The sequence below is a fragment of the Scyliorhinus torazame genome, chromosome 8 (assembly GCF_047496885.1).
Source record: "Scyliorhinus torazame isolate Kashiwa2021f chromosome 8, sScyTor2.1, whole genome shotgun sequence".
Taxonomy (NCBI): Eukaryota; Metazoa; Chordata; class Chondrichthyes; order Carcharhiniformes; family Scyliorhinidae; genus Scyliorhinus; species Scyliorhinus torazame.
The window spans coordinates 159,240,651-159,255,616 of NC_092714.1; the positions used below are offsets into that span (position 1 = coordinate 159,240,651).

At 47.9% G+C, this 14,966-nt stretch overlaps 1 protein-coding gene across 13 annotated transcripts in view; it reads left to right on the forward strand.

Moving 5' to 3' along the window:
• Positions 1 to 14,288, forward strand: part of pcid2 (PCI domain containing 2) — a 146,669-nt gene extending 132,381 nt beyond the window's left edge. For all 13 annotated transcript variants that reach the window (XM_072514459.1, XM_072514462.1, XM_072514464.1 and 10 more), the window contains one exon: positions 13,917 to 14,288. In XM_072514459.1, coding sequence (XP_072370560.1) covers positions 13,917 to 14,006 — 90 coding nt within the window. In that variant the 3' untranslated portion in view covers positions 14,007 to 14,288. The remainder of the gene's footprint in view (positions 1 to 13,916) is intronic.
• Positions 14,289 to 14,966: the final 678 nt, after the last annotated feature.

The following is a 14,966-nucleotide window of genomic DNA, read 5'->3' on the forward strand; positions in this document are numbered from 1 at the left end:
AGCTCCTCGAAACATTGCCCCTCGCACCTTAAACCTATGCGCCCTTGTAATTGACTCTTCCACTTGGGAAAAAGCTGCTGACTATGCACTCTATCCATGCCACTCATAATATCGCACCTCAACCGCCGTCGTTCTAGTGAGAACAAACCGAGTTTACCCAACGTCTCCTCATAGCTCATACCCTCCATACCAGACAACATCCTGGTAAACCTCTTCTGCACCCTCTCCAAAGCTTCCACATCCTTCTCGTAGCGTGGCAACCAGAATTGAACACTATATTCCAAGTGTGGCCTAACTAAGGTTCTACACAGCTGCAACATGACTTGCCAATGCAACTGATGAAGGAAAGCATGCCGTATGCCTTCTTGACTACCTGCATTGCCTCTTTATTGACTAGTGGATCTGAACACCCAGATCCCTCTGCCTGTCACTACCCTTGAGGGTTCTGTCATTTACTGTATATTTCCCATCTGTATTAGACCTTCCAAAATGCATTACCTCACATTTGTCCAGATTACCCTCCACCTGCGATCTCTCCGCCCAAGTCTCCAACCGACCTATATCCAGCTGTATCCTCTGAAAATCCTCATCGCTATCCACAATTCCATCAATCTTTGTGTCATCCACAAACTTACTCATCAGACCAGTTATATTTTCCTCCAAATTATTTATACATATTACAAACAGCAAAGGTCCCTGCGGAACATCACTAGCCACAGCCCTCCATTCAGAAAAGCACCCTTCCACTGCTATCATCTGTCTTCTATGACAGAACCAGTTTTGTATCCATCTTGCCAGCTCACCTCTGATCCTATGTGACTTAACCTTCCGTACCAATCTGCCATGAGGGACAAAGAACAAAGAAATGTACAGCACAGGAACAGGCCCTTCGGCCCTCCAAGCCCGTGCCGACCATGCTGCCCGACTAAACTACAATCTTCTCCTCTTCCTGGGTCCGTATCCCTCTATTCCCATCCTATTCATGTATTTGTCAAGATGCCCCTTAAATGTCACTATCGTCCCTGCTTCCACCACCTCCTCCGGTAGCGACTTCCAGGCACCCACTACCCTCTGCGTAAAAAAACTTGCCTCGTACATCTACTCTAAACCTTGCCCCTCTCACCTTAAACCTATGCCCCCGAGTAATTGACCCCTCTACCCCGGGGAAAAGCCTATGACTATCCACTCTGTCTATACCCCTCATAATTTTGTAGACCTCTATCAGGCCGCCCCTCAACCTCCTTCGTTCCAGTGAGAACAAACCGAGTTTATTCAACCGCTCCTCATAGCTAATGCCCTCCATACCAGGCAACATCCTGGTAAATCTATTCTGCACCCTCTCTAAAGCCTCCACATCCTTCTGGTAGTGTGGCGACCAGAATTGAACACTATACTCCCAAGGGTGGCCTAACTAAGGTTCTATACAGCTGCAACATGACTTGCCAATTCTTATACTCAATGCCCCGGCCAATGAAGGCAAGCAGCCGTATGCCCTCTTGACTACCCTCTCCACTTGTGTTGCCCCTTTCAATGACCTGTGGACCTGTACTCCTAGATCTCTTTGACTTTCAATACTCTTGAGGGTTCTACCATTCACTGTATATTCCCTACCTGCATTAGACCTTCCAAAATGCATTACCTCACATTTGTCCGGATTAAACTCCATCTGCCATCTCTCCGCCCAAGTCTCCAAACAATCTAAATCCTGCTGTATGCTCTGACAGTCCTCATCGCTATCCGCAATTCCACCAACCTTTGTGTCATCTGCAAATTTACTAATCAGACCAGTTACATTTTCCTCCAAATCATTTATATATACTACAAAGAGCAAAGGTCCCAGCACTGATCCCTGTGGAACACCACTGGTCACAGCCCTCCAATTAGAAAAGCATCCTTCCATTGCTACTCTCTGCCTTCTATGACCTAGCCAGTTCTGTATCCACCTTGCCAGCTCACCCCTGATCCCGTGTGACTTCACCCCTGATCCCGTGTGACTTCACCTTTTGTACTTGTCTACCATGAGGGACCTTGTCAAAGGCCTTACTGAAGTCCATATAGACAACATCCACTGCCCTACCTGCATCAATCATCTTGGTGACCTCCTCGAAAAACTCTTATCAAGTTAGTGAGACACGACCTCCCCTTCACAAAACCATGCTGCCTCTCACTAATACGTCCATTTGCTTCCAAATGGGAGTAGATCCTGTCTCGAAGAATTCTCTCCAGTAATTTCCCTACCACTGAAGTAAGGCTCACCGGCCTGTAGTTCCCTGGATTATCCTTGCTACCCTTCTTAAACAGAGGAACAACATTGGCTATTCTCCAGACCTCCGGGACATCCCCTGAAGACGGTGAGGATCCAAAGATTTCTGTCAAGGCCTCAGCAATTTCCTCTCCAGCCTCCTTCAGTATTCTGGGGTAGATCTCATCAGGTCCTGGGGACTTATCTACCTTAATATTTTTTAAGACACTCAACACCTCGTCTTTTTGGATCTCAATGTGACCCAGGCTATCTACACAACCTTCTCCAGGCTCAACATCTACCAATTTCTTCTCTTTGGTGAATACTGATGCAAAGTATTCATTTAGTACCTCGCCCATTTCCTCTGGCTCCACACATAGATTCCCTTGCCTATCCTTCAGTGGGCCAACCCTTTCCCTGGCTACCCTCTTGCTTTTTATGTACGTGTAAAAAGCCTTGGGATTTTCCTTAACCCTATTTGCCAATGACTTTTCGTGACCCCTTCTAGCCCTCCTGACTCCTTGCTTAAGTTCCTTCCTACTTTCCTTATATTCCACGCAGGCTTCGTCTGTTCCCAGCCTTTTAGCCCTGACAAATGCCTCCTTTTTCTTTTTGACAAGGCCTACAATATCTCTCGATATCCAAGGTTCCCGAAAATTGCCGTATTTATCCTTCTTCCTCACAGGAACATGCCGGTCCTGAATTCCTTTCAACTGACACTTGAAAGCCTCCCACATGTCAGATGTTGATTTGCCCTCAAACATCCGCCCCCGTCCTTCTTCAGTTCCTGCCTAATATTGTTATAATTAGCCTTCCCCCAATTTAGCACATTCATCCTAGGACCACTCTTATCCTTGTCCACCAGCACATTAAAACTTACTGAATTGTGGTCACTGTTCCCTAAATGCTCCCCTCCTGAAACATCTACCACCTGGCCGGGCTCATTCCCCAATACCAGTTCCAGTACCGCCCCTTCCCAATATGTCCACATATTGTTTTAAGAAGCCCTCCTGGATGCTCCTTACAAACTCCACCCCGTCTAAGCCCCTGGCACTAAGTGAGTCCCAGTCACTATTGGGGATGTTGAAGTCTCCCATCACCACCTGTTGTTTTTACTCTTTTCCAAAATCTGTCGACCTATCTGCTCCCCTAGGGAGCTGTTGGGAGGCCTGTAGTAAACCCCCAACATTGTGACTGCACCCTCCTTATTCCTGATCTCTACCCATATAGCCTCACTGCCCTCTGAGGTGTCCTCTCGCAGTACAGCTGTGATATTCTCCCTAACCAGTAGCGCAACTCCGCCACCCCTTTTACATCCTCCTCTATCCCGCCTGAAACATCTAAATCCTGGAACGTTTAGCTGCCAATTCTGCCCTTCCCTCAACCAGGTCTCTGTAATGGCAACAACATCATAGTTCCAAGTACTAATCCAAGCTGTAAGTTCATCTGCCCTACCCGTAATACTTCTTGCATTAAAACATATGCACTTCAGGCCACCAGACCTGTGTTCAGCAACTTCTCCCTGTCTGCTCTGCCTCAGAGCCCCACTGTCCCTATTCCCTAGTTCTCCCTCAATGCTCTCACCTTCTGACCTATTGCTCCCGTGCCCACCCCTCTGCCATACTAGTTTAAACCCTCCCGTGTGACACTAGCAAACCTTGCGGCCAGGATATTTATGCCTCTCCAGTTTAGATGCAACCCGTCCTTGTATAGGTCACACCTGCCCCGGAAGAGCTCCCAGTGGTCCAGATAACGGAAACCCTCCCTCCTACACCAGCTGTTTAGCCACGTGTTTAGCTGCTCTATCTTCCTATTTCTAGCCTCACTGGCACGTGTCAAAGGTTTTACTGAAGTACATGTGGACAAAATTCACTGCCCTACCTTCATCAATCACCTTCATCACTTAGAAGTTTACAGCATGGAAACAGGCCCTTCGGCCCAACCAGTCCATGCCGCCCAGTTTTTACCATTAAGCTAGTCCCAGTTGCCCGCACTTGGCCCATAACCCTCTATACCCATCTTACCCATGTAACTATCTAAATGCTTTTTAAAAGACACAATTGTACCCGCCTCTACTACTACCTCTGGCAGCACATTCCAGACACTCACTACCCTCTGAGTGAAGAAATTGCCCCTCTGGGCCCTTCTGAATCTCTCCCCTCTCACCTTAAACCTATGCCCTCTAGTTTTAGACTCCCCTACCTTTGGGAAAAGATGTTGACTATCTACCTTATCTATGCCCCTCATTATTTTATAGACCTCTATAAGATCACCCCTAAGCCTCCTACGCTCCAGGGGAAAAATGTCCCAGTCTATCCAGCCTCTCCTTATAACTCGAACCATCAAGTCCCGGTAACATCCTAGTAAATCTTTTCTGCACTCTTTCTAGTTTAATAATATCCTTTCTATAATAGGGTGACCAGAACGGCACACATTATTCCAAGTGTGGCCGTACCAATGTCTTGTACAACTTCAACAAGACGTCCCAACTCCTGTATTCAATGTTCTGACCAATGAAACCAAGCATGCCGAATGCCTTCTTCACCACCCGGTCCACCTGCGACTCCACCTTCAAGGAGCTATGAACCTGTACTCCTAGATCTCTTTGTTCTATAACTCTCCCCAACGCCATACCATTAACTGAGTAGGTCCTGGCCTGATTCAATCTGCCAAAATGCATCACCTCACATTTATCTAAATTAAACTCCATCTGCCATTCGTCGGCCCACTGGCCTAATTGATCAAGATCCCGTTGCAATCCTAGATAACCTTCTTCACTATCCACTGTGCCACCAATCTTGGTGTCATCTGCAAACTTACTAACCATGCCTCCTAAATTCTCATCCAAATCATTAATATAAATCACAAATAACAGTGGACCCAGCACCGATCCCTGAGGCACACCACTGGTCACAGGCCTCCAGTTTGAAAAACAACCCTCTACAACCACCTCTACAACGACCTTCTGTCGTTCAGCCAATTTTGAATCCAATTGACAACCTCACCATGGATCCCGTGAGCTTTAACCTTCTGCAACAACCTACCATGCGGTACCTTGTCAAAGGCTTTGCTAAAGTCCATGTAGACAACGTCTACTGCACTGCCCTCATCTACCTTCTAGGTCACCCCCTCAAAAAACTCAATCAAATTTGTGAGACATGATTTTCCACGCACAAAGCCATGCTGACTGCCCCGAATCAGTCCTTGCCTCTGTAAATGCTTGTAGATCCTGTCTCTCAGAATACCTTCTAGCAACTTACCTAGAGGCAATTTCTTCACTCAGAGGGTAGTGAGTGTCTGGAATGTGCTGCCAGAGGTAGTAGTAGAGGCGGGTACAATTGTGTCTTTTAAAAAGCATTTAGATAGTTACATGGGTAAGATGGGTATAGAGGGTTATGGGCCAAGTGCGGGCAACTGGGACTAGCTTAATGGTAAAAACTGGGCGGCATGGACTGGTTGGGTGACGTTAGGCTCACCGGTCTGTAGTTCCCAGGCTTTTCCCTGCTGCCCTTCTTAAACAATGGCACAACATTCGCCACTCTCCAATCTTCAGGCACCTCACCTGTGGCTGCCGATGATTCAAATATCTCTGTTAGGGGACCCGCAATTTCCTCCCTAGCCTCCCACAACATCCTGGGATACATTTCATCAGGTCCCGGGGATTTATCTACCTTGAATCTTCCTCGAATAAGTCGATCAGGTTAGTGAGACAAGACCTCCCCTCCACAAAACCATGCTGCCTCTCGCTGATACCTGCTTCCAAATTGAAGTAAATCCTACCTCAAAGAATTCTCTCCAATAATTTCCCTACCACTGATGTAAGGCTCGCCGGTAATTTCCTGGATTATCCTCGCTATCCTTGTTAAACAAAGGAACAATATGAGCTATTCTCCTGTCCTCTGGTACCTTACCTGTAGCCAATGAGGATACCAAGATTTCTGTCAAGGCCCCAACAATTTCCTCCCTTACCTCCCTCAGTATTCTGGGGTAAATCCCATCAGGACTTACCTATCTTAATGTTTTTCAAGACGCCCAACACCTTTTTGATCTTAATGTGACCCAGACTATCTACACCGTCTTCCCCACACTCATCATCCACCAAGTCCTTCTCTTTGGTAAATACTCATGCAAAGTACTCATTTAGTACCTTGCCCATTTCCTCTGGCTCCACGCATAGATTCCTTCCCCTGTCCTTGAGTGGTCCAACCCTTTTCCAGGCTCTTTATATACTTATAAAAAGCTTTGTGATTTTCCTTAATCGTGTTTGTCTTGAGATGGTTAAAAAGCTGGTTAGCAGACAGGAAGCAAAAAGTTGGAATAAATGTATTTTTTTCTGATTGGCAGGGAGTTGTGCTGGGAACCCAACTGTTCACGTTATATATTAATTTTGATGAGGGAACTAAATGTAGTATTTCCAAATTTGTAGATAATACAAAGTTGAGTGGGAGTGTGGACTGTGAGGAGGATGCAGAGATGCTTCAGCAGGATTTGGGCAGGCTGAATGAGTGGGCATGGCAGATGCAGTATAATATTGGTAAATGTGAGGTTATCCATTTTGGTAGCAAAAATAGGAAGGCAGATTATTATTTGAATGGGTGTAAATTGAGAGAGGTGGATACACAGCGAGGCCCTGATGTCCTCGTGCATCAGTCTGTATTGGGAGAGGCGTTTTCAGAACCCCAAAATGTATCTTGGCGTTCAACCAACCTCCCCCTTTACTGTTTTGTTGCTTTTCCAAGCACACGGCTTGTTCTCCAGGTGTGGGATTACAATTATGGACACGGGGGGTTTTAAACACAAAACAATGTTTATTCCATGAACTCAACTTAACCTTTTAAATAAACATTGGATCACTTAACACCCCTTACTTCAAAGATAACCCCGAAAATAAAACAACACTAAATAATCCTTCAGTTATTCCTTTCAACATCCAAGAGACTTAACACCTTTAAACAGAAACACATCAGGTTAAAGCATTACTATTATGAGTTGAAATTACCCAAATGATCCAGAGATAGTCTTTCATGACAGAGATCACAGCCGATCCAGCTCACTGCAAACACAGACACTCCCAAGCTCGTTTTCTCAAAACTCCAACTAAAAACTGCAAAATGACTGATCTAAAGCCCAGCTCCACCCACATTGTGACATCACTGCATTTCTTTTATTTATTTTTTTCAAATAATTTTTATTAAAGGTTTTCATAAAATATCAATAACAAAATGAGAAAGAAAAAAGAACCCAACAGGGGTAAGTACAAAACACAATCTAAAAAAGCAACCCCCCAAACCCCTCCCCCCCCCCCCCATACCTAAATAATAAATTAACATTAACACCCCGACTTAAGACAACAGGTGTATACACCCCCTCAGACCCTTCCAGTGTAAATAACATAAACAAAAATAAAGTAAACCCCCCCCACCCCCCGAGCTGCTGCTGCCATTGACCAATGTCTAGCGTTCTGCCAGAAAGTCTAAGAACGGTTGCCACCGCCTAAAGAACCCTTGTACTGACCCTCTCAAGGCGAATTTCACCCTTCCAATTTAATGAACCCTGCCATATCGCTGATCCAGGATTCCACACTTGGGGGCCTCGTATCTTTCCACTGAAGGAGAATCCTCCGCCGGGCTACCAGGGACGCAAAGGCCAGAATTCCAGCCTCTTTCGCCTCCTGCACTCCCGGCTCCTCTGCCACCCCAAATATTGCGAGCCCCCAGCCCGGTTTGACCCTGGATCCTACCACCCTCGACACCGTCCTAGCTACGCCCTTCCAAAATTCCTCCAGTGCTGGACATTCCCAGAACATATGGGTGTGATTTGCTGGGCTCCCTGAGCACCTAACACACCTGTCCTCACCCCCAAAGAACCTGCTCATCCTTGTCCCGGTCATGTGTGCCCTGTGCAGCACCTTAAACTGTATGAGGCTGAGCCTCGCGCATGAAGAGGAAGAGTTCACCCTCCCTAGGGCATCTGCCCACGTCCCCTCTTCGATCTCCTCTCCCAACTCCTCCTCCCACTTACCTTTCAACTCCACCACCGAGGTCTCCTCCTCCTCCTGCATCACCTGGTAAGTTTCCGAGATCTTCCCCAATCCCACCCACCCCCCCGAGAGCACACTGTCCTGTACTGTGTGTGGCAGTAGTCGTGGGAATTCCACCACCTGCCGTCTGGCAACCGCCCTTACCTGTAAGTATCTGAAGGTGTTCCCCGGGGGGGAGCCCGTACTTCTCCTCCAGCTCACCCAAGCTCGCGAACTTCCCGTCCACAAACAGGTCCCCTAACTTTCGTATGCCTGCCCTGTGCCACCCCAAAAACCCTCCACCTGTTCTTCCTGGGGCGAACCGGTGGCTCCCCCGTAATGGGGTCCACGCCGAGGCCCTAACTTCCCCCCTATGCCCCCTCCACTGCCCCCAAATTTTGAGGGCCGCCACCACCACCGGGCTCGTGGTATACCTCCTTGGAGGGAGCGACAGCGGCGCCGTTGCCAGCTCCCCCAGACTCGTACTCACACAGAACGCCGTCTCCAGCCTCTTCCATGCAGCCCCCTCCCTCTCCATCACCCACTTGCGCACCATTGTCGCATTGGCGGCCCAGTAGTACCCACAGAGGTTGGGCAGCGCCGGCCCCCCTATCTCTACTCCGCTCCAGGAATACCCTTCTCACCCTCGGAGTCCCTCGCGCCCACACAAACCCCATTATACTCCTGTTAACCCGCCTGAAAAAAGCCTTCGGGATAAACACGGGGAGGCACTGAAACAGGAACAAAAACCTTGGAAGCACCGTCATTTTGATTGACTGCACCGTACCTGCCAGGGACAGCGGCAACGCGTCCCACCTCTTGAACTCCTCCTCCATTTGCTCCACCAGCCTTGTAAAGTTAAGCCTATGCAGGGCCCCCCAGCTCCTGGCCACCTGGACCCCCAAATATCTGAAACTCCTCTTCGCCCTTTTTAGTGGGAGCTCGCCAATCCCCCTCTCCTGGTCCCCTAGCTGAACTACGAACAGCTCGCTCTTCCCCATATTGAGCTTGTACACCGAAAAGTCCCCGAATTCCCTAAGCATCCTCATTACCTCTGGCATTCCTCCCACCGGGTCCGCCACATATAGCAGCAGGTCGTCCGCATAAAGCGACACCCTGTGCTCCTTCCCACCCCGCACCAACACCCTCCAGTTCCTCGACTCTCTCAGTGCCATAGCCAAGGGTTCAATCGCCAGTGCGAAGAGCAGGGGGGACAGGGGACACCCCTGTCTCGTCCCTTGGTGCAATCGAAAGTACTCTGACCTCCTCCTATTTGTGGCCACACTCCCATCAGGACCTCGTACAACAGCCTAACCCAACTGACAAACCCCTCCCCAAACCCGAACCTCTTCAGCACCTCCCACAGGTACCCACACTCTACCCTATCGAAGGCTTTCTCAGCGTCCATCGCCACCACTATCTCCGCCTCCCCCTCCCTCGCCGGCATCATGATAACGTTCAAAAGCCTCCGCACATTCGCGTTCAACTGTCTCCCCTTCACAAACCCCGCCTGGTCTTCATGGATGATCTGCGGCACACAATCCTCAATCCTCGTGGCTAAGACCTTCGCCAGCACCTTGGCATCTACATTTAGCAAGGAAATCGGTCTGTAAGACCCACATTGCAGGGGATCCTTTCCCGCTTCAGGATCAAGGAGATCAGTGCCCGGGACATCGTCGGGGGTAAAGCCCCCCCCTCCCTTGCCTCATTAAAGGTCCTAACTAACAGCGGGCCCAACAGGTCCATATATTTTTTATAGAACTCGACCGGGAAACCGTCCGGCACCGGTGCCTTCCCCGCCTGCATGCTTCCTATCCTTTTGATCAGCTCCTCCAGCCCAATCGGGGCCCCCAGTCCCGCCACCAGTCCCTCTTCCACCTTTGGAAACCTCAATTGGTCCAGGAAACGGCCCATCCCTCCCTCCTCCCGTGGGGGCTCGGATCGGTACAATTCCTCGTAGAAGTCCCTGAAGACCCCATTGAAGCCAACCCCACTCCGCACCACACTCCCTTCCCTGTCCTTAACTACCCCGATCTCCCTGGCTGCGTCCCGCTTCCGAAGCTGATGCGCCAGCATCCGGCTTGCCTTTTCCCCATACTCGTAGACCGCCCCCTGGGCCTTCCTCCACTGCACCTCCGCCTTCCTGGTGCAATCCTTCCTCAGGTTCTTCCGCATACCTCCTGTCTACCCTCACCATCTCCCCCACCAGCCTCTCCCTCTTCCCCCCGATCCCTCCGCTCCTTGTGGGCCCTGATGGAGATCAGCTCTCCCCTCACCACCGCCTTCAGTGCCTCCCATACCATCCCCACTCGGACCTCCCCGTTGTCTTTGGTCTCCAAGTACCTCTCTATACTTCCTCGGACCCGCTCGCTCACCTCCTCGTCCGCCAACAGCCCCACTTCCAAGCACCACAGCAGGTGCTGGTCCCTCTCCTCCCCATCTCCAAGTCCACCCAATGCGGGGCGTGGTCCGAAATGGCTATTGCTGAATACTCGGTATCCTCTACTCTCGCTATCAGCGCCCTACTCAAAATGAAAAAGTCGATTCGAGAATAAGCCTTATGGACATGTGAGAAGAATGAAAATTCCCTAGCCCCCGGCCTTGCAAATCTCCAAGGGTCCACCCCTCCCATTTGGTCCATAAATCCCCTCAACACTCTAGCCCCCGCCGGCTTCCTACCCGTCCTAGACCTGGATCCAGTGTAAGGATCCAACACTGTGTTAAAGTCTCCCCCCATTATCAGGCCCCCCACTTCCAAGTCTGGGATCCGACCCAACATACGCCGCATAAAACCCGCATCGTCCCAGTTCGGAGCATACACATTGACCAGTACCACCCTCTCTCCCTGCAACTTACCACTTACCATTATGTACCTACTGCCATTATCTGCCACAATGCTCGATGCCGCGAATAACACCCTTTCCCAGCAAGATCGCCACCCCTCGATTTTTGGCATCTAGCCCCGAGTGAAACACCTGACCTACCCACCCTTTCCTCAGTCTTACCTGGTCTGCCACCTTCAGGTGTGTCTCCTGGAGCATAACCACATCCGCCTTGAGCCCCTTCAGGTGCGCGAACACGCGGGCCCACTTAACCGGCCCATTCAGTCCCCTTACATTCCAGGTTATCAACCGGATTAGGGGGCTACCCGCCCCCTCCCCCGCCGACTAGCCATGACCCCTCCTCGGCCAGCCACGCGCCCGCACCCCACACCCGGCCCGTTCCCCACAGCGGCATACCCCCGTCTTGACCCACCCCACTCGCTCCAGCTCCTCCTTGATCTTAGCAGCAGCAACTCGATTCCCCCCCACCCACCCCCCATCACTGCATTTCTTAAAGGTACATTGCGTAAACATCCATTTCTTAAAGGCACTCTCATGACAAGTCGCTAAAAGTAAGGGTGCAGGTACACGGGCCGTAAAGAAGGTGAATGATATGTTGACCTTCGTAGCAAGAGGGTTTGAGTACACAAATAGGGATGTTTTACAGTTGCAAAGGATATTACTGAGGCAACACCTGGAGTATTGTGTCCAATTTTGGTGTCCTTTTCTGTTCAGCGAAGGTTTACCAGGCTGATTCCTGGGATGGCGGGACTGTCATATGAGGAGAGACTAAGTTGGAGTTTCGAAGAATGGGGGGGGGGGGAGATCTCATATAAATTATAAAATTCTCACAGTATTAGACCGAGTAGATTCAGAAAGAATGTTCCTGATAGTGGGTGAGTCCAGGACTAAGAGTCATAGTTTGAGGACAAGGGCTAAACCTTTTAGGACTGAGGTGAGGAGAAATTTATTTCCCCAGAGAGAGGTGAATCAGTGGAATCCACTGCCACAAAAAGTAGTTGAGGCCAAAACGCGTAATTTCAAGAAGATATTAGATAAAACTCTTGGGGCTAGAGGGACATGGGGTAAGGCGGGATCAGGGTATTGAACTTAATGATCCGCCATGTTCACAATGAATGGCAGAGCAGGCTCATAGGACCTTATGGCCTCTTCCTGTTTTAATTTCTATGTATATCTGATAAAGGTACTTTAAATATGCAGTGGTGTAAGGCTAATTAGATAGCTCTTTCAAGAGTTCGGGGCATTCTGGGCCAAATGGCCTCCTTCTGTGCTGGAAGATTCTGTAGTTCATAGATTTTTAATTGTAGCATGTTTCTTCCAAACAACGTAAATACATATGATTTATTTTCGTCATTTTTTTTTTTTTTTAAATGATGAGGTCATTTACGGCATTCAAAAGGCGACTTGACAAATAAATGGATAGGATGGGTATTGAGGGATATGGCACAAGGAAGTGCTGAGGGTTTTGGCAAAGGTTGGTATCATGACGGGTATAGCCTTGGAGGGACGAAGGGCCTGTTCCTGTGCTGTATTGTTCTTTGTTCTTATTTAACAGCATCTAATCATAGAATTTACAGTGCAGAAGGAGGCCATTCGGCCCATCGAGTCTGCACCGGCTCTTGGAAAGAGCACCCTACCCAAGGTCAACACCTCCACCCTATCCCCATAACCCAGTAACTCCACCCATCACTAAGGGCAATTTTGGACACTAAGGGCAATTTATCATGACCAATCCACCTAACCTGCACATCTTCGGACTATGGGAGGAAACCGGAGCACCCGGAGGAAACCCACGCACACACGGGGAGGATGTGCAGACTCCGCACAGGCAGTGATCCAAGCCGGAATCGAACCTGGGACGCTGGAGCTGTGAAGCAATTGTGCTATCCACAATGCTACCGTGTTTTGGGTCCAACGTTAAGTCTCTGCAAATTCTGAGCTGGATATGACATATTGAACCCTCACTTGTATGTCGATGCTTACAGTGTGACTAACCCCAGTTGAAATTTGTAATCTGAGTGGCTTGTAGGGTCTGGGAAATGACTGAATACAAAATAAAGATAGAGGAGAACTAACAAGGTGAAGGAGGAAAACAAATGATAGGCTCATTAATCAGACATGATTCTGGGTGGAGAAGGGGTTAAATTTAGTTGGTATTGTTGGATATTGTTCGTGCCTTTTTAAAATTAAGGTCACTGTTGGTTGTGAGGGCCTAAGTGGGTCGGTGCAGACTCGATGGGCCGAATGGCCGCCTCCACTGTATTTTCTATACTGTGAATTTGTTTTTAAAATTGCCATGTTTTATTGTCAATGATTGTCTGTATTAATTGGTAATTGTCTGCCTGAGGCTATTAACAACTGGTGTTATCCATGGCTAGCGGTCTCACTTATGATTCAAAAGATTGGTGTCACTGGTGGCTGGAAAATCCAGATTAATTTTCTCTCCTTAATGCACTGTCTGAGATGTGCCATCTTTTTAGTTGAACTGAGGTTGCAGCTGACTTCTCAAGTCTGCATAAGTGACTTCATGGGACTATTTGAAAGTTTGGCCAAAATGTATCCCTCACCAACATCACTTTAACAGATTATCTGCTTACAAATGCTGCTGTTTGTGAGAGCTTGCTGTGCACAAGTTGGCTCCACTGTTGCCTACATTACAGCAGTGGCTACACTTCAGTACGCATTTCATTGGCGATGAAACACTTTTGAAATATCCTGAGGTTGTGAAAGTCGCCATGTAAAACCAAGTTCTTTTGTTAAATCGTTATAAAGTTTCATTTTGTGTGGTCACAGTTCATTGTTTGTTTTGTAGGGACACATCAAGGGTTATATCTCTCACCAACATCAGAAACTCGTTGTCAGTAAACAGAACCCTTTCCCACCACTCTCCTCTGTGTGTTAACCAGTGAAGATCGAAGTTCATGTATTGCTTCCCCTATGTCAATCCCAGGAAACACACGCGCGGTGAAGGCTGAATGCCTCATCACCCAGGATTTTATGTAAAGCTAAGGATAATGTGACATCCCAGTGAGTATTCCCTGTCATTATTTGATGTACTTCCTCTGCCATTGTCCCAGTGTAATTTTGTATTTCTTATTAAAGATGCATTGTAATGCAAGGTATATTTTGTTAACTTGAACTTGTTAAATGATGTTGTAATAAATACAAACTTCTTTTTATTAAAGTGCACTGTTTTTATATATATATATATATATATATATATCTTTTTAGAAACCAATTAACCATGTTAATTTGTATACCATCTATTTTGAAACAAAATGGAACACACACGATACCAAAAATTAACATTTTGCTAAATCCGCTTGCCTTCAAAAACATTCAATCACCACCCAAATTAAATCTGTTACAAAATATATTAGAAACAAATGTTCCCACCGCTGACTTTGCCTTTTCTGAAACAAAATCAGAAAAATTCTGAAAATACTCAGTCGGTCAAGCAGTATCTGTGGAGAACCTGCACAATTTCACAGTTATATCCCGTGACAAATCCAATCTGGCTAATTGCCGTCCACAAGTCCACTCTCACTTATCAACAAAACGGCGGAAGGTGTTGTTGATGTTGACCGTCATTGGCAAAAAGGGTTCAGGAGAATCCAAAGGCATTTTATACGTATATAAAGAGCAAGAGGATAGCCAGCGAAAGGGTTGGCCCACTCGAGGGCAGAGGAGGAAATCTATGTGTGGAGCCAGAGGAAATGGATGAGATACAAAATAAATACTTTGCACCAATATTCACCAAAGAGAAGGACTTTGTGGATGATGAGCTTATGAAAGAGTATGTAGATGGTCTGGGTCATGCCAGTGTCAAAAAGGAGGAGGTGTTTTAAAAACCATGAAGGTG